At 49.7% G+C, this 18,570-nt stretch overlaps 8 protein-coding genes across 8 annotated transcripts; 4 read left to right on the forward strand and 4 right to left on the reverse strand.

The window, feature by feature from the left end:
* Positions 1-417: 417 nt before the first annotated feature.
* ABOM_000561 (acyl-CoA dehydrogenase family protein) lies at positions 418-1,815 on the reverse strand (the record flags this gene model as incomplete). The annotated part of the gene is made up of 2 exons (XM_022527691.1): positions 418-1,427; positions 1,485-1,815. The coding sequence occupies 2 exons, from the start codon at positions 1,813-1,815 to the stop codon at positions 418-420; spliced, it is 1,341 nt and encodes a 446-aa protein (XP_022394294.1).
* Positions 1,816-2,073: 258 nt separating this feature from the next.
* Positions 2,074-3,333, forward strand: ABOM_000562 (CaiB/BaiF CoA transferase family protein; the record flags this gene model as incomplete). Its single annotated transcript, XM_022527692.1, has 1 exon — positions 2,074-3,333. The coding sequence occupies one exon, from the start codon at positions 2,074-2,076 to the stop codon at positions 3,331-3,333; it is 1,260 nt and encodes a 419-aa protein (XP_022394305.1).
* Positions 3,334-3,527: 194 nt separating this feature from the next.
* On the forward strand, positions 3,528-5,982 carry ABOM_000563 (Zn(II)2Cys6 transcription factor; the record flags this gene model as incomplete). Its single annotated transcript, XM_022527693.1, has 6 exons — positions 3,528-3,697; positions 3,766-4,744; positions 4,791-4,980; positions 5,027-5,207; positions 5,259-5,417; positions 5,472-5,982. 6 exons carry the CDS (start codon positions 3,528-3,530, stop codon positions 5,980-5,982), a joined length of 2,190 nt encoding a protein of 729 aa, XP_022394306.1.
* A 140-nt stretch (positions 5,983-6,122) lies between these two features.
* Positions 6,123-7,383, reverse strand: ABOM_000564 (SDR family oxidoreductase; the record flags this gene model as incomplete). The annotated part of the gene is made up of 3 exons (XM_022527694.1): positions 6,123-6,890; positions 6,958-7,100; positions 7,173-7,383. 3 exons carry the CDS (start codon positions 7,381-7,383, stop codon positions 6,123-6,125), a joined length of 1,122 nt encoding a protein of 373 aa, XP_022394290.1.
* A 1,780-nt stretch (positions 7,384-9,163) lies between these two features.
* Positions 9,164-10,237, forward strand: ABOM_000565 (threonine aldolase family protein; the record flags this gene model as incomplete). The annotated part of the gene is made up of 1 exon (XM_022527695.1): positions 9,164-10,237. The coding sequence occupies one exon, from the start codon at positions 9,164-9,166 to the stop codon at positions 10,235-10,237; it is 1,074 nt and encodes a 357-aa protein (XP_022394291.1).
* A 615-nt stretch (positions 10,238-10,852) lies between these two features.
* Positions 10,853-11,875, reverse strand: ABOM_000566 (cinnamoyl-CoA reductase; the record flags this gene model as incomplete). The annotated part of the gene is made up of 1 exon (XM_022527696.1): positions 10,853-11,875. The coding sequence occupies one exon, from the start codon at positions 11,873-11,875 to the stop codon at positions 10,853-10,855; it is 1,023 nt and encodes a 340-aa protein (XP_022394295.1).
* Positions 11,876-12,914: 1,039 nt separating this feature from the next.
* ABOM_000567 (cytochrome P450) lies at positions 12,915-14,827 on the reverse strand (the record flags this gene model as incomplete). Its single annotated transcript, XM_022527697.1, has 6 exons — positions 12,915-13,095; positions 13,162-13,802; positions 13,861-13,912; positions 13,968-14,327; positions 14,384-14,507; positions 14,560-14,827. The coding sequence occupies 6 exons, from the start codon at positions 14,825-14,827 to the stop codon at positions 12,915-12,917; spliced, it is 1,626 nt and encodes a 541-aa protein (XP_022394292.1).
* A 1,645-nt stretch (positions 14,828-16,472) lies between these two features.
* ABOM_000568 (transcription factor domain-containing protein) lies at positions 16,473-18,502 on the forward strand (the record flags this gene model as incomplete). The annotated part of the gene is made up of 6 exons (XM_022527698.1): positions 16,473-16,608; positions 16,665-17,024; positions 17,085-17,644; positions 17,697-18,077; positions 18,128-18,240; positions 18,295-18,502. 6 exons carry the CDS (start codon positions 16,473-16,475, stop codon positions 18,500-18,502), a joined length of 1,758 nt encoding a protein of 585 aa, XP_022394349.1.
* Positions 18,503-18,570: the final 68 nt, after the last annotated feature.

The raw sequence follows: 18,570 nt of genomic DNA on the forward strand, positions 1-18,570 counted from the left end.
TGACGTATAGAAATGATTAATATTACAATGAAAATTCATATTGGAAGTATTGGGGTAGCGAGCATATGAACTATAAAAGTATCTAGAGTGCTTGAGAGTAAAATAGGTTCCCCTGTACTGCTTTAGTACCGCTGCCTTCCCGTCCGATGCTTTCGGGAAGCCGACTTTCCTCAAGGTCATTCAGAGTCTTTCTCCCGATACTACTTGTCTCTACGCTTTATCAGTTGTGGTGTATTCTTGAGGCCATTAGGTGTTGTTTTGCCTTGAATAGCTTTGTGGCGTAAAAGTCTGTCCATCGAGCCCGACAAGAGGACAGCTCTACCTTGTCCATTTTGAATGCAAACCAGTTCTTTGGGATAAATCATGGGCTACGAACGAATTTGAACTGTGTACGATAGGCCTTGGTATTGTAGAACACTAGTAACTGCGCGGTAGTTGAAGCACTTTCTCGCTCACGTAATTCAAGATCATCTCTCGGCTGACCGGTGCAATTCGGGGCACAAAACACTCTCGCAGATACCTCTCCACATCATACTCCACCGCATAGCCCATTCCTCCATGGCTGAGAACTGCCCGTTCGCATGCCTTGAATGCTGCTTCTGCGGCAAGATATTTGGCGCTATTACACGCCACTCCCACAGAGTGGAACGGAATCGAATCGTCCGTTTTAGAGGTATCGTACAAACGCGCCGCGTGGTATGTTGCCAGCTTAGCCGCTTCTAATTGCATATAAGCGTCCGCTAATGGATGCGCAATCCCCTGGTTCTGCCCGATCGGCCTCCCGAAAACTACCCGGTCGCTTGCGTACTGAGCAGCGCGTTCCAAGGCAGCGTATCCTAGACCCAACGCTTCACCGGCTAGAAGACATCGCTCCGCATTCATCCCGTGAAGGATGATCTTGAATCCCTCGTTCTCTTGGCCGATCAGGGTATTTTCAGGGATCTCGTAGTTGTCGAAAAATACTTCGTTGGCGTCGACCGCGCGGCCTCCCATCTTCTTGATTTTGCGCATGTCCAGTCCGGGCTGGCTCCGGTCCAGGTCGATACAAAATAATGATAGACCTTGGCTCGACTTCTGTACTTCTTCTAGAGGCGTTGTTCGCGCTAGGAGGATCATTTTGGAGGCAACCTGGGCACAAGTAATCCAGATCTTCTGGCCTGAGATTGAGTATGTTTGCTTCGTCGGGTTCTTTGTGGCAAGGGTCTTCAGCTTTAACGTCTCCAGACCGGTGTTCGGCTCTGTCACACCAAAGCATGTCCGCCAGGTGCCATTGATGATTTTAGGGATAGTCTCTTCCAGTTGTTGTTTGGTACCGAACTTTGCCAGAGGTTGTGTGGCATACACATTTGCATGAATAGATTGAGCTCCGGCCATTCCAGCACCGGACTGCGTGATGGTCTGCATCATCATTGTTGCTTCAGAGATACCTACCCATTTGTTAGCATAATGTCACTACATTGAATTCCTTCATTAGATGAACGTACCAAGCCCAGCTCCCCCGAGCTCTTCGGGTAGCGCAATCCCTAGCCATCCGTCCTTAGCCAACGCGGCGTGGAACTCCTTTGGATCGCGTTCGTCTTGGTCACATTCTTGCCAGTATGTGTTAGGAAACTTGGAACAAATGGCTGAGATCGCTTCCCGAATGGTTAATTGCTCCTCGGTAAACCCCGTCAATTCCATCAACGGCCGTCGAGCGGAGGTGGAGAACCTTGACCGCGGTGTCGTCCATGATGCTATCGGGCTGCGTGGCAGCACTCGCCCAATAGCTGGACTGATTCTAGACGATAGTGTTTTCTGAGCGCAAAGTCGAGACATAACGAATGGATTTACAAGTTAAGCGATCACTAGAGATGTGATTGGGAATTATAAATAAACGGTATGCGCGGTATGCCCGGCATAAACCCGCTCATCGGCATGGCATATAACCGCCGAATAACCGCTTGACCCCACCGGTCGATCAGGCCGAGGTAGGTCACTATTAAATTGAAGCGTCCTTTGAAGGACTGATCTAAAACAGAGATCTTGTCCGTCGACAGAATCTTGTCCAGATAATTGTCATTAATCTACCCCAGAATGGCTCCCTTGCGACCGCTATCCCAGGCGTTGGGTCTTCGGCTCCCAGGCGCTCGCAGCGTTTCAACCCAGGCCTCACCAAAGGGACCCCTCTCTGGCATCACGGTGGTTAGCCTTGAGCAGGCCATTGCAGCTCCATTCTGTACGCGGCAGTTGGCGGATCTGGGGGCTCGCGTTATCAAAGTCGAGCGGCCTGGTGTGGGAGACTTCGCACGTAATTACGACACCCGGGTCAATGGTCTTGCATCGCATTTCGTCTGGACAAATCGGTCGAAGGAAAGCCTCGCCCTAGATCTCAAGAAGCCGCGCGATCATGGGGTCCTAATGCGCCTGCTCAGTAAAGCAGACGTCCTAGTTCAGAACCTGGCTCCCGGAGCCAGTGCACGGCTAGGACTGTCGCATGAAGAGCTTAAGATAAATCATCCCTCACTGATTGTGTGCAATATCTCCGGGTACGGACCAGACGGCCCCTATCGTGATAAGAAGGCCTACGACTTGCTTATCCAAAGTGAGGCAGGCATGCTCTCTGTTACTGGGACCGCTCAGGAGCCTGCTAAAGTAGGCATTTCAATCGCGGATATTTCTGCCGGAAGCTACGCGTACTCTAACATTTTGGCGGCTATCATCCAAAGGGGAAATGACCCTGAGAAACGTGGGTGTAATATCGATATCTCTATGTTGGAGAGCATGGTCGAATGGATGGGGTTTCCGCTGTACTATACCTACCAGAACGCATCAAGACCGACACCCACAGGAGCCTCGCACGCTGCGGTCTACCCGTATGGGCCGTTTGAAACCGGGGATGGAAAATCAGTCATGCTTGGTATTCAGAATGAACGGGAATGGGCCAATTTCTGTGAGAAGGTTCTGTCTCTGCCTGACTTGGCGACGGATGAACGGTTTGTCAACAACTCCCTCCGATCGCAGAATCGTGATGCGCTGAAGGGAATCATTTGCGAGGCGTTTTCGTCTTTGACAGCGGAGAGAGTGGTTACCCTCCTGGATGAGGCTGCCATTGCCAATGGTAATGTCAACGATATGCAGGGTGTTTGGGAACATCCACAGCTCAAAGCGCGTGGTCGGTGGACTGAGGTTTCTACCCCGGCTGGGACGGTTCCAGCCTTGCTGCCCCCGGGATTAACGCAAGGGGATCCTGGTAGATTCTCGGCCAGAATGGACGCAGTTCCGGATGTTGGAGAGCACAATGCGGCGATCTTGGCCGAGTTGGGGATTGATGATGATGCGGGGGAGGATTTATGATGGAAAACCAGGCTAGCTAGCAAATGCCGCTCGGCGTGTAGAATTTACGCCGACGGCCAACTGCCAAGACTCATATAGCCGACTTGCCGCATTTACTTCGCGCCTCCCTCGTTGTTTCACCCTTCCTTGTGTTCTTCTCATGCCAGCCGGGTATTCCATTTACTCACAACTATAAATCGTACTATCATATCATAATGACGCCTGGAGCCGACTTGGGTCGGTATCCGACTAGGAAGCGCGCCCGGCAGGCGTGTCTTCATTGCAATCGGCGCCGCATCCGCTGTAATGTCCTTGAGACGCGGCCTTGTCACAACTGCGTCTCTATGAATGTTCCCTGTGAAGTGGGGGTCTCCAAGCGAGGAAAGTAAGCTTGATCTACATCCAATGGACCCATATTTGTACCGAGGAAGTAGACAGGCCAATATGTCACAGGTATCCTCGCAAGAAGGCTTTACGGCAGTCGGGGACTCCTCACGAGGAAGATTCCATAATCTCCGACTCGACTGTTTCCGCAGACCATAGTATTTTCCGGCCAGGTGACAGTTCACTTGTGCATATTGATGCATCAGATTCTCCCGATCAGCGTCATCGTCTGGGGCAACGCGGCAGCAGTGCGACATATAGTCGGAACAGCCTTGGAACTTCCTGGATATCCCCTGGAGATACGACAACCGTTTCTCAGCAGACTGTGTTCCTAGGAGAATCAAGTCCCCTGACATGTGTTATTGACGAGGGTCGGCGGTCGCCTGAGAAGGGTCCGGCGAACGCTATGCAAAATACTCGTCTTCACTACCCCATCCCAGAAAAGCTGGACGCTAGTAGTACGCGCGACGAAGCTCTTCGCGCACACAGGCGAAAGGTGCAAGCACAGCTCCATGCTGACGGTGCATTCTCCTATCCCCCAAAAGACACTTGTGCCATACTACTGAGCGCCTACTTCACATGGTTTCACCCATGCTTTCCCATTCTGGACCGCTTGGCGGCCCAACAGTCATACGTCCGAGGCGATATCTCTCACCTTCTGCTGCAGTCGATGCTCTTCATTGGAGTTAGTCTTTGCACCGACGAAGACTTTGCACGCACGGAGTTCTCTGTTCGATATCGAGCTAAGTTCCTCTTTTATAGTCGGGCTAAGGCCATCTATGATGCCGATTGGGAGTCGAACAAAACGACCAAGCTGCAGTCATTGTTCTTGCTGAGCTCTTGGCGCGGAGGCCCGTCTGAAGAACGTGATACACGGTTCTGGCTGGGAGTCGCCATCAGCCTGGCTCAAAAGCGTGGCATGCATATGATGTTGGTATCGGAACACTCCAGAATTGTGGCGCTGCTGATTCTCCTAGGTCCAAACTACCCTTCTCGTCTGGGCGGGAAGAAAAACTATGGAAACGCATATGGTGGGCCCTTTATGTGGGTATTTGCTGTACCCTCATTGTATAACTACTCTAACATGAAGGAAGATACGCGATCAGCAGAGTGCAGCGGCCTTGGGTCTTCCACCTCGGATACGAGACGAGGATTGCGATGTTGCAATGCTTGAGCCCAGCGATATCCGTGAAGATGAAGCAGTGGATGATGCAGATGTGTTTGGAGCACAAAGAGATGAAGATATAGTCTACCCGGCGCAAATGGCCAAATTAGCCAGGATATGTATGTCCCCTTCACTGCCTTTCTGGTGCCCACGCTAAGAAGACAGTGCGAACTATTGTCTCGACACAATACCTTCCCGTGCAGTCTGATACCGATGAATCATCACGCACAAAGTTACAGAAAACACTATGCGAATGGGAATCATGCTTGCCTACAGCCCTAAAACTAGAAAGCGCAGCGTCCCCGAGAGCTATGTTTTTGACTGGGTTGTTGCACATGACGTACAAGTAAGTGGTTTGCGTCATTGGCTTTCCTACGAAAGCTTTCTAACTTTTCAGTAACTTGTACATTCTCTTGCACCGATCATCCTTCCTCAATTCTTCCAATCCCCCCGTGGATGAAGCAGGCCAGGTTGCGCTGGATGCCGCCACGAGGAGTACCAGAATTATTGAGGACATGCTGTCTCACAACCTTGTCCAACACGGGCCTACCCATCTGTATGTTTCATTTGCTCTTACGTGCTATTCCCCAGCCACATGCTAATGTAATAGAATCACCCATACATTCTCAACGCTGTGTATCCATACTATCCACTGTCGACGAACTTCCGGAACGGCTAAGAAGTTGGCAGAACACCGCGCAAAGCTCTGTCTCCTTGGACTCCAGGAGCTACAGAAAACATGGGATATAGAAAATTGGGTACTGAATCTCTTCTTCCGATGCTTGGATGATAGCACTGCGCGTACCCTCCGGTTGACAGACATTGTCGCACCACCAGGCCAGCCAGTAAACCAGATTGAGACTACCGAGAAAAACGCCCATGCCGATCAAGCTCAGGATCTACCCACCCCGACTGAGGCCATGGATTCTATTCACAATGACCCCACACTAGCGCCTGCCCTACAACCTTCTCCGAGCATGGAGAATGGGGATATTACAGCGTCCAGTGAATGGTACGGATTGTTTAACTTTACAGATGATTTTACGGATGTCTTGGGGGCATCGTCATATCATGATTCGCTCAACCTGCAAAATCTGGAATTCTTATACCGATTCTTGTAACCTTGACCCGGTGATTGATTCAAGGAAGGATCCGCCAACATCATGAACGAATCATTCAACCTAAAACACTTCTTTGTGTTTTTCTCACAGTGAATGTCTCGTCAGACTGGTGAACTGTAGGGTTCTAGTAAGCCTACCACCTATGGAATGATTCGGGCCTTCCTGAATCGATCGAATGCGGTATACCACGCTCCCTGCACATCTCTTTCCTCTTTAGCATCTCCCCATGTCTGATGCGCCTTAGTAAGATCCAGCGGTCTATCGAAATCGAATGATGATACGAGGAAGTGAGGGGCATATGGAATGCTTATGTTATTACCCAACACATGTCCGGTCTGTAGGTTGCACTCCTTCTCCATCGCCAACCATTCATCCTGATGTTCATGAAGAAAAGCCGCAGGATCCGGGCCAGGTCCGTTGATGGGTGCCACACCCTTCAGCCCGAAATAATGGCATATGATAGGCCATTTCACGGACCAGCTCGTCGGTTGAACGTTGTCCGCTATGTTGAAGCTCTGTCCCGCACTCATTTCCGGGTGCAAACTGGCGTGAATGGCGAACCGGGCGATGATGTCTTGGCTGCTGTCATTACTCTGGATTGTCCAACTTTTGGTTCCTGGAAACACCACTTCCGCACCCTCGCCATGGATCCTGCGATATAAACTGAGATACAGAGCGATCCATTGCGCGAGGTTGTATAGAGTATTGTTCGGAACGAATCCAATGATGATGTCGGGTCTTACGTCGCAGTAAGTCCAGTTCTTGCCTTTGCATAACTCTCTAAGGAGGTTGTACTGATGGGTGTAGAATAATTGCGAGCGATACGGCTCCGAGATTTCAGGATGAGTCTCCTTGAGCGGGAGATTGTCCTTGAAGGGGAATTTATCAAGGAGATGCACACCGTACGCCTACATTATCATGAGTCAATATCCATTACCTCCTGGAGATTAGTGTTGCCAAGTCCATTCTACGCACCTTTACGCCTGTTGGCAAGACCACAACCCGGAAGTTCGGGCACAATTTCTCAAGTGCGAGCACGGTCTTATTCAGCATACCAATGTTCAACTCGATCTCCTTCTCCGGCTGGGTATCCATGACGTAAGCACAGAAATACACGACTGTTACCGTTCTTAAATGAGAGACTCGATCGATTAGCTGCTACTTGAGCGTTCCTTGGGTGTTATGGATACGATCCAGGCCGGATACCAAATACGGCTTATCTGTGATCGGCCATTGCGATTTTTCTGGGTCGAGAGGACGATTCGTAAAAGCAGTGATATGATCAAAGGCCTTAGGATCGGGATAGCCCGTGGCGAGAGCGTTCACAAAGGCCCATCCGTTAACTCCAGAGGCACCAAATACAATGGCATGTCCGCTTTTGGGGGTAGCGATGTCTCCCATTGGGTTGGATAGGACGTTTTGGGGTCTTTTTTTTTTTTGTAATTGTAGAGCGCTTGTGAATGTTGGGAAGTGAATGTGGACTTTGAAGGGGAGGGGGTGAACGAAATTTACCCTTCTCCGACACTATAGTAGCTGGCTCCAACCTCCACTTGAGACTGCATATTGTGAGTTGTTCATAGAAGTTTGATAGGACGTTGTTGAATGTATCTCAGCCCATTGTGGGGACTATGTGCATACAGCGTTGCATCACGAGACTGGGACCCCTAAGTCCTTGGACTTCGGAGCACACAGAGGAGCGGTACCCGTTTTATCGGTTGAAGTGTGAAACAATATCTGGATATTTACGACAGTTCGTAGGTAAGTATATCCATGTCGTCAACCTATCAGACAGAGGTGGTATCAAGATGCCATGCATGATGCCACCAAACACAATCTGGCCCCACTTTGTTGCAAGGCAGTCTTGCCGATGCGCTTAGAATCTCCGAGGCTTTTCCGCTGTCCATGTCTTATCTTTGACGTATAACCCTATAACCATGGGTGAAGCGTTTAGTAGCAAGGTCCATGAACTAAGGCACGCGTGCTATACTGTCAGTAGCCCTCATATATGCCAGTCAATATATCAGGTACGAAGGCTATTAAGTGCACAATTTCCCGGGTGTGCTTAGAGAAGATTTTCTGACTGTGTTATGGTTAGTGGTTGATAGCATAATCTTCCTCATAGCGTACTTGATCAAAGTGCTTAGGGAATGGTCCGATTTATCAAGACAATCCACGTCGGGAAAGGATACGACAAAAAGACAAAAGTCCACTATTTCTATCTCGAGGCCACCTGGGGCACCGTCAGGTATATATATATCTTGGCCCGGTCTTAACCCCAGACTCATTTACATCAGGGTTCTCATAAAGTATTGTTATATACCCAAGGTGACCAACCGGATAGCGAAGGATACCAGTGCATTGCATCGGTGTCGAGACCCACAGATCTGAGCCCCATATCCCGTCTACCGGGTATCAACGGCAATGGTCGAAAGCTTACACCCCAGAGATCCAATACTCCGGCCCTGATTATTGACATCGGCTTTCGGCTTTTGCTCACCGAGATCAGCTACATGGTGATGGAGGTATCCTTCGATAGCATGTCCGTGATGAGGCCGGTGTGTGTGTCAGACATTATACTCTAAGATTCTTGCGGTGGCGATTGCTGGTGCGACAACGCCATACAGGAGCCACTTTCGGGCACCGAATTAACTCCGATTGCGCCTGGTGCCATTCATCGTCCGATATTTGGCCTTCGACGGGTAGCACGGATGGACTCCTCTCTAGGACCAATGCAGCTATGCAACGAGAGATTGCCCAGGTCAATGAGGTCCTGAGATGGAGGCCCCAGCCATTGGGGTATGCATGTACTCATCTGACGTGTGAGTTGGCAATGCGTCGGGATTGTGCTGCCAAAAGGGTGGGAAAGCTTACCAGATTGATCGCCGGACCTCATTCCAGCAAGGGGCATTGTGTGCCAAAGTGGACCATTCTAGAACGCTGCTCTTCATTTAAACTTGGTTCACCGTGACATAATGAGAACGGGAATCTTCTTGTTATTCCCGACGTCGGGAATAGAGTGGAGCTTCCGCTATCAAAATGTCCTCCATTGTTAGGGTTGACTCATTCCCGACCGTGGGATCTTTTTCATTTCTATAAATTCATCCCCAATCATCTGTGGTGGTTGAAACCTCTCTGGTCTATATGAATTGACTTTAACCTTCCGTGGTTGTTCTAGAAAAAAATGCCTGCCTCCTGTCCAGAGACCGAGGTTCTACCTCAGTATAGCTTCACCGACGACTACAGCGAAGGAGCTCACCCACAATTACTGGAAGCGCTTCTGCGCTCGAATTCCACCCAACAAGTTTCCTACGGCTCCGATGAATACAGCAATGAGGCTCGCCGGTTAATCCGGGCCCGACTACAAGCTACCGAAGATGAGGTAGCCATCCACTTCGTGCCCAGCGGCACCTCCGCCAACCTGATCAGTATCGCCAGCTGTCTACGGCCCTACGAGGCCGTATTGACCGTTGACACGGGCCACATCGTCGACAAGGAGGCCGGTGCCATTGAAGCCTCCGGCCACAAGACCATCGTCGTGCCGGGTGTCAGAGGCAAAATGACCCCCGAGAATCTGGACCGGGCAGTGCGCCAGAACCAATTCTTCCCCCACAGCGCTAAGCCGCGTTTGGTGTATATCTCCAACGCCACCGAGCTGGGAACCATCTACACGAAACGCGAACTCCAAGAACTGTCGGCCGTGTGCAAGCAGTGGAAGCTCTTACTGCTCATGGACGGCGCCCGCATCGGTGTCGCCCTCAGCGCGCCGTCCAACGACCTCACCCTGCGCGATCTGGTCGATCTCCTCGACATTTTCTGGATCGGCGGGACCAAGATGGGCGCACTCCTGGGAGAGGCGATTGTCGTGCGCAGCCATCTCGCCGAGGACTTCATTTTTCACTTGAAACAGCGCGGAGCCTTGCTGGCCAAGGCGCGCATCATGGGCGTGCAATTTGCAGAGCTGTTCCGGGAGAACCTCTTCTTTGATCTGGCCACGCATGCCAATGCCATGGCGCAGCGTATCTCCGCCAACTTTGAGAAATTGGGTTATCCGTTGGCTGCGCCGACGGAAACGAATCAGGTCTTTGTCACTTTGCCCATGACGTTGGTGCGACGGCTGTACGAGCGCTTCCGGTTCTATACCTGGGATCCGTTGGATGAGGAGCGGGCTGTTTTTAGGCTTGTTACCTCGTGGGCGACGGATTCATTGGAGGTGGATAAGTTTAATGCGTGGGTTCAACAGTGGACGACAGTATGATGGCATTTTCATGAGCGACCTTTGCATGTTCTCTTTCTTGATGCTGCATTTTCTTGTCGGGTTGGGAGCGCATTTGAGCGTTATAGATTTTAATATGACTAATATCTTCATGACTGAATTTGGTGTGTATGAGTTGCCAGTATTCTTGATGGATTTGCAAGGATATTGTGGCATTTCCCTCTGGTTTTGAGGACTACAAGAAACCCTAGAAATAAGGAAAGAATCTATACGAGCAAGCCATTAATCTTCGTATGCTCCCAAATTGGATATCGACTAGCTACAGTCGCCATTGTTAGCTCGACAGCTTGTGTTCGACTGACTCCTTTTTGCCCAGTAGTATTCATCCTTTTGGAAGCTCGTTACCGAGCTATACTTAAGCAGGTGAACATTCCTTAGCATTAGCAATACGAGCCACGTGGCCCTCTAGCAAGGTACGTCTTATGGCCACAGTAGCTAGAATGCCAAGCAGAACGATATCGAGGCTTTATATGACGCGAGACTACCTCTACATCCGGAAATGAGTGGCATAAATTGTGAATAATGGCTAGTACATTTGAACGACTACATCCATTAGCCCCGAGCTACATAAATTTCTACTACGTTTCAGATATAACATCATGCCAATTCCTTACCCAGCTTCTCCAGATATTGTCGCGCGGTATCCACGACAGCATCCTCAAAGGGGCGGAACTTTATGCCCAACACCTTCTCCGTCTCACTTGAATCATAGGACATGGGCAAAGTAGGCATATTTCCACGCTTAAAGGTCCCATCCGCAACCGCCTTAGGGAACGCCTTCGCAACATGACCAAAGGTACCGGAGTAATCGATGTTGATACAAGCACCGAAATTGCCAATTGTCCCCGGCCCTGGCTCTAGACGTAGTACTTTCAAATGAATGTCCGCCAAATCATCGATATGGATGTAGCCACCATGCACCGGAAAGGGAAGTTCTGTGCCCGTTATACAGGCCATCAGGTATCGATTGGAGCTATTCTCATCGAGGACCCCGTGCGCAGTAAGCTTCAACTCGTTACGCCCGTAGACACAGCCTGGCATGATATTTGCCACGCTGAAATGGGGTTGATTCTTTTCGATAAATGCGTCGGTTTCAATGACTTGGGTGATTTTGCCCAATGCATATGCTTCAAAGAGGTTAGAGAAGCTTTTCGGAGGAGGACCGGGTAAGTGGACCCGTGTGGCGGCAGTCACTGTGGTGGATGGGTCGGGCATTGGGGGCATGTTTCCGACAATTGAGGATGTGATGACGACCCGCTTGATGCTTGGTACTTGCAATGCTGAGGTGAGAAGACTGGACATGCCCTTGATTGTCGGCTCCCATACTTGTGTGACTGGGTCGAATCCAGGCACTGGTACTGGAGAGCCAACGTGGAGCACGTATGTCACGTCCTGCAGGGCGGCGTCGAAGGCGCCGTCTACCGTCATATCGGGCAGGATAATGGACGAAAGTCGGTCACCAGGACTGAGGGCCAGGATGACGGGGTTGGACGTGACTATCTCGGCCTTTTCTTTGGAGCGAGCTGTGAAGCGGACATTATATCCGTTACTGAGTGCTTCCAAGAGTACGCGAAAGCCAATGAGTCCGGTAGCACCGGTGATGAGCACCAAGGGGGCCATTGCGTGTTTTTATAGAGGCTGTAGTAGGACATTAGACGTTTGCTGGGGAGAGGGATATAGAATGACATACACACGCTGTTCACGCTTTGCTGTAGATAATTAGTAAAGAAGGGTCAACATGGCCGTCACATCGTCTCCTCCGTGTATTTATACCTACTCATCCATTTGGGGGCGTGGAATTCTCGTATGATGGATTCGAGGTTTGCGCAAGCAACTCATCCACTACATATCATAAACCTTTCCTTTTTCAGTCTAGTGTACCAATAGACAGTATGATGATGATTGGCTACTTCGTCAACATTCACCAGGTTATGTTCGTACTGGAAACCACCTGGCAATCCTAGCTTGAGCCCTAAATGACCATGTTATTGGAATACTGTGCTGTTTTTCTTCTTAAACACCTCGGTCTATTTGACCGGCACTCTTATTCGGTTCGTAGTGGTTATATCCTCATAATCTAGATCGGAGGTCAAAGCTCCGGATAGGCGTAAGATTGATCGACATTCAACCAACCATACGTGTATAGGCAATTCCCTGCACTAGGTCGAGGTCGATTGACCGCTCCTCACATACTACTTCCATTTCTTCCAGTCCCTGGATGGTCTGGCCATACACCCAATTCGCGGCCATGTCGCCTGTTAGCTTTGCTGTGGGGTCATGGGACTTTTTGGCCTATGCAATACTTTCCTCGACGTGGTCAATAGGTATGATTCGTCGAAGAACTTCAATTCGCGTTGGTTGACTGGTCAGTTCGAGGCGCAGAAGCTTTGTCTACGGAAATGCGGTGAAGCAATGGGAGTTAAACATGAGGACCTGTCGAGTACGCACCACGAGCTTGTCGACGATCCACGAACATGATCGAACGTTCATCATACGTAGAAGTACACAGGGGACGATAGGATCGTGGAATGAGAACGCCAGTTCGTTACGAGATCATTATCTATGCTGAGAACAGTACCACTATTTCTCCTCTACACCGTACGGCGAGCTGGTATCATTGTGTACTAAATATAATAAAGGTCTCATTAACCTAGGCTGTTTAGATTGTGTCTGGTGACACGATCACAGCTCTTATACCCTTACTGCTTGCTTTAGGAAGCGGGTTAAATAAATCATGATCATATCTAACATCATCTTCCGTAGTTTCGTATAGCCGCATATGCGAAAACACTCGCATTGCTAAAGCTGCAAGGACAACATGCAACTCGCAAAAGGCGAGGCTATGGAAAGGGATCAATTAGGATACCGGTTGCATGTAGGCCCAAAGAGAGAGGGGTTTAACTTACTTTATACCAACGCAAGCCCGAGTACCTTTGGAGAAGTTGAATATAGAGCGTTCGAGCTCCTTATTCCGCTGCATTCTATCATCCAGCCATCGTTCAGGGATGAAAGAGTGCGACTCGGGAAAAACACTCTCATTATGATGCATGATCATCGAAGACATGCCGATAGCGTAACCCCGTGGGATCTTGTAGGTGACCGTGGTCGGTGCTTTGCTACCTGTAGCGACCCATTCGCCTCGATATACCAAATCCTCTTCGGTTGCAACGCGTGCAGTGCGTGCGGAAACGCCGTAGGATAATCGTAGGCCCTCATAGATAATTGCGCCCAGGTATGGGAGCTTCTCCAGAGTCGTCCAAGGGGGAAGTTGTCCCGAAACATCAACCACTTCATCGATTTCCTTCCTCAGCCGTTCGAGCTTTTCGGGATTTGCAAGAAGATAGTATGTCGTGACTGCCAAGGCCCAGCCGACGGTCTCTGTGCCGGCAGCAATCAGAGATGCAGCTTCGTCTGTCAAGCGGCGTACTGACTTCTCCTCGGCGGGTAAGTCTGACTCAAGTAGTGAACCAAACACAGTCTGCTCCTTGCTTGTGATTCCTGCATCGAGGTCTGCTTTTGTTTTCTGGATGCTTTCTGGCATGTCGACCTAACAATAGAGTTCATAGTTAGCCAGTCATATTGCATCTTCCATTTCCGGAACGCACCGTGAGTGTTTTAATTAACAGCCCCATGTCCTCGGACAGATGCTTAGAGATACTTGTCTCCGTTAGCTCATAATCTATACAAGACTCTTCAAGCAGGACAAACCCACCTAGAAGCAGCAATAGCCAAAGGCTCCAGAAACGGAAAGAAGCGGAAGGCGAAAACAGGAGTGAAGAGCGAGAAGATAGGTTTCCGGAAATTCGGTTCCCAGGAAGCCTGATCCAGGAAACCATAGCTTTCACCGAAGCAGTAGTCAGAAATAACATCCGTGCTAAAGCAGCTGTAAGCGGACGGGATATCTAGTGGATCTTTCCCTTGGGCTAGGATCTTGTCACAGAGACGTTGGGCGAGCCTGTGGATCTTCGGTTCAAGCCGTGAGACCTGTCCACGCGAGAAGAACTTGGCTATGGCAGTGCGTCGAACCCGGTGAATGTCGTGATCAACGGTTGAAAAGATAGCATGGGCCATTCTGGTGACATGATTAGATATTCTCGGAATATAGAGAGGTAGGTACTATATGCTTACGCTCCACTGCCCCTAACTTGGTGGAGAGGCTTGTTGCGCTTTCTGCCGCCTAGAGGGTATATCTCCTCCGCAAAACGAACATCGTTGCAATGGACCTCATTGGGACTAATGCGAACAACCGGACCTGGATATAGGTTAGTACCGCTTGCAATCTTCAAACCGGGAGGCGGGCAAACCGTAAATCTCATGAAATTGCTGGATCTTCTTCGTGTATTGGCCGAATTTTATGACGTCGTAGTAGAACTCAGGGAGGTATGTTGCAGCTGCCAGCCTTGGTCCGGGTATATGACTCAAGGAGTGGAAAGGTGAAATATTCCATGCTGCATTAAGGGCCTGGTAAATTAAGTAGGCGACAGCGAGAGTGGAAATAAGCCATGTAAACGAAAAGTTAACCGCGGTATCTTCGGAGTACAGCACTAGAGCTATGTAGTTTTTCAGTGCCATGGTAGCAGGGCTATTACGCGGGGGATATCTACCAGAAAAATGGAATACCAGGAAAGACTAGATTTCGGCATTTATATTGCCAGATCAGTCCCCAGGTCACTAATATACTTATCAATATCATTTTTCTTCTCGGCACTTGTTACGCTTGCCAAGCCTGAACGTCTCGGCAAAAGGGGAGTGCTAATATGAACAAGTTACGTCGTCAGGACTTGGAGGCCTAAAAGCTCCTATGGATTTGAGACTACGATCAACACAGCTACTTGATCATGAATCATGCTAGGCACAGCCGAGATGGTAAGTTGGTGAGTTGGCGCAAGCGAAGATCTTGGGCCCTAATCCTTCCACCAATCTAACGGCAGTCAATACCCTATCTACCTCTAGCATTGGCCGACACACCTTCGGATATGCAGCTAATCCGCCGCTAAAAATGACACGGGCTGCTACCTCCTTGGCGGAGAATGCTCCCCACGGAATCATTATCCCGGGCAGTATACCAGTAGGAATCATAGCATCTTCGACCTAGCGAGGGGCCCAGAAAAATAAACCCCAATCAGATACTTGGTCTAATGCACAGGGCATAGCCGCGTTATATACCGGTACATCTTCCTGTCGAATCAATTGTTCGTTAGAATCCAAGAAAGGAAAAATATAAATTAACCACACAAGCGTGCGCTCGACGAACCCAAAGTCTCATGGCGATCATCTTCCGTCAACCATATATTATCCTCTTTTTGTACTTTTGTGAGAAGTTCGACTTGCTGAAATATGTTTAATGCTTCATGAAAATGGCTGCTCTGGATGTGATAGATTCTCCATTTCGATTGAAGATACTAGTAGTATGGCAAGTATTGAAGTATGTAAAATGTATGATTCGGCTAGGATATATATATTCCTACTAATCAGGTAGAAGGTGGTTTTCTGCAGCTAGTCCATCTATATCACGCGCCAGCTCATGTGACACTAGACAATGGGCTTCTTCTTGGTGGTCTCGTAAACCAAATATTGAGAGTGAAATGACTTTATGGCATTCTTACTATATGATCTATGAATCGAAGCTCTTCCAAAGTCACCTGACTTGTGTGGTTCGGACCGAAGGGGAAGGCGGTCCTTCAGACCTCGAACCATGAAATTGCGACCAGGGAAAGGGGTTTCGGCTTCGGATGCTGCAGGATCGATATATATATATACCGAAACGGACTCTTTTTTGATAAAAGAAAGCTGCTATAGCGTGAGAGCCTGGTGTAGTTTGTGTACGAATTTTGCGATTCAAAAAAAATCGTTATTGATCAAGGTATTGCGCTGGAAACTTCGGCCTTGCGAATGATACGCGATTTAGGGGTGAAACTCGGAGCTTGTTCAAATAATTCTGCCAAATGTTTCGGTGGCTGGCCGACGGCTTGATCGGGATTAAGAGCCGGCGTGACTAATGAGGACTGTGGGATTACTCATCATTCCCGACATTCCCGACACAGAAACCCACACTACCTATCAAATACTCCCGACAGATCTACAGAATGCCAATGAGATACTCCGATAATGCGGCTGTCGATATCCTGTGATTCTTGTCGGTCAGTTGTGATAAGATAACCCCCAATTTGAGTAGATTAATAACAATCTTGCAGGCAATCAAAGGTCAAGTGTGTCCATGACGGTCACCCTCCCTGCCGGCGGTGTCAACGCCTCAATCGCCAGTCCTGTGTACTCACAGACCCGCGGTCGTCGCCATTGCGCCCTAGACGCGACTCATTGCGTGTTCAGTCAAAGACAAGACCGACTTCAAGGTCGGGAGCAGAAAGCTGTCCGGTGAACGGAAGCAATGGCAGGCAGTGGTGCCCAGTTGCCACATCTTCCAATCCAATTGCTTCAATCCCCTCATCCGTCCTCATCAGCGTCTGTGATATCTATCGCAAAAAGTTTCCCGTGGCCAACTTTCTTCATTATCCGTCTCTGATTGCTGAAATATCCACCAATCCCTCGTCGGTGGATTCGGTATTCGTGGCTTCATTGCTCGCCCTTTGTGCGCGGTTCCTACCGCAGCATCATCTGCAACCAGGAGAGATATACGCTGAATATGCGCGGGTGCAGTTAGCCCATCGGGCCTTCGAAGGTGCTTCTCTTTACTTGGCACAGTCTTTGGTAATAATCTCATTATACGAATGGGGGTCAGGCCGCCCTTATAAGGCGTGGATGTACAGCGGTAGGTAGTATATAACTTACATATTCGTTTGTGTTGAAGATTGCTCACACACATGAGAAGGAATGGCCACATACATGATTCAATCGCTCCTGAAGACTGCAGACGACAGCATGGAACACAACCCAGATGAGTTTCAGTCCTCCCAGATTCAATACGAACAGCTGGTCCGCACGTACTGGTGTTGCTTCGCCCAAGACTGTGAGTTGAGCTCGGGTGCCCGTCAACATTTCGCCCTATCCTTTCGCCAGATATCGGTACCACTGCCCATTGGCGATCATGATTTCAATTTTGGTCGGCGAGCGTCTCGTCGGCTGATGCCTGCCAACCTCACCCGAGACTCCCCTCTTTCCGCTGCCATGACCATTGATCACGGCTTGACGATCGTGACTCGCGGTTTTGACATTTTTGTGCGAATCCTGCGTTTTGCGAACGAAAGCCGTCGTGGTCGGACATCATCATCATTGAATACCGAGCTATCGCCGCAGAAAACGTGGGAAAGTCTCAAGGAGGAATTGGATGAATGGCGATCCCTGCAGGATGTGACAGTCCGGTATCCAAGTACCAGTGCCCAAGCACATGTGGCTCTGGGATACGGGGAACTTTTCGCCTACATCAACCTGGTTTATTTTATGAGGCATGCATGATTAGTCAATGAGACAACCGTTGATACAGAGGCTAACTGAGTCGTCTAGCATCCTATTTCTTCATCGCGACCGCGTGCTATCGAGCTTGAAGCTTCTACATGGCCCGAATCATGATCCGCGAGTCGCAACAAGCTTGGAAGAATCCACCTGGTGCGAGGCCGCGATTGAAGAGCTGTTTGAAGCGGCCCAGAACATCGGTGGCATCCTGTCAGCCCTGGAAGCATCCGGTGCGTCCGTGATTACGCCTTACGCAGGATTTAGTGTCTTTGTTGCTGCTCATATCAATATGTATGGCACTGTGTCGCCACGAGGTTACCCGGGGGGCCAAGAACGGGCCGAGCGAGAGAAAAGAGGCAACTTCGCATACCTCGAAAGACTTTGTGACTTCTGGCCAGTTGGCCATAGCTGGGTAAGTCTATTTGGACTCCCTCGTATGTTTAATAAACTAACCGTTAGTAGTGGCGGACTGTGCAAGAAGCTAGCAAATTCTACGAGACCGCAAAAAGTAACCACGAGCAGACAGCTTCCGGCGACCGTCCGGGCCATCTGACTCTAGCCAGCACACTGGATGAGTATGGTGATATTCGCTGTTCACGTCCGCGCCATGACGTATCTATAACGCGTAGGCGAGATGTATCTGGGAGGGACGCCGCCGTGACGCAGAATCATGGACCAACAGGCTGTCCAGCCCATTCGAGCATAGCCTTTAGTGAGCAGGTCATGTTGGATCCACATGAGCTGGAGACGGAAATGATGCAATGGCCCTTTATCGATGAAACGTGGTCGTCCGGATTTGATACTGGATTTGAGGCTGCATGGCCGAACCCGGGCTAGTCGATAAAAGGTCAAAGCTGTAGTCAAAGACCTGCGTCAAGGATGGCCGGCATCTGGCCTGTGCAAAC

This window comes from Aspergillus bombycis (assembly GCF_001792695.1).
Source record: "Aspergillus bombycis strain NRRL26010 chromosome Unknown contig00002, whole genome shotgun sequence".
Classification (NCBI taxonomy): domain Eukaryota; kingdom Fungi; phylum Ascomycota; class Eurotiomycetes; order Eurotiales; family Aspergillaceae; genus Aspergillus; species Aspergillus bombycis.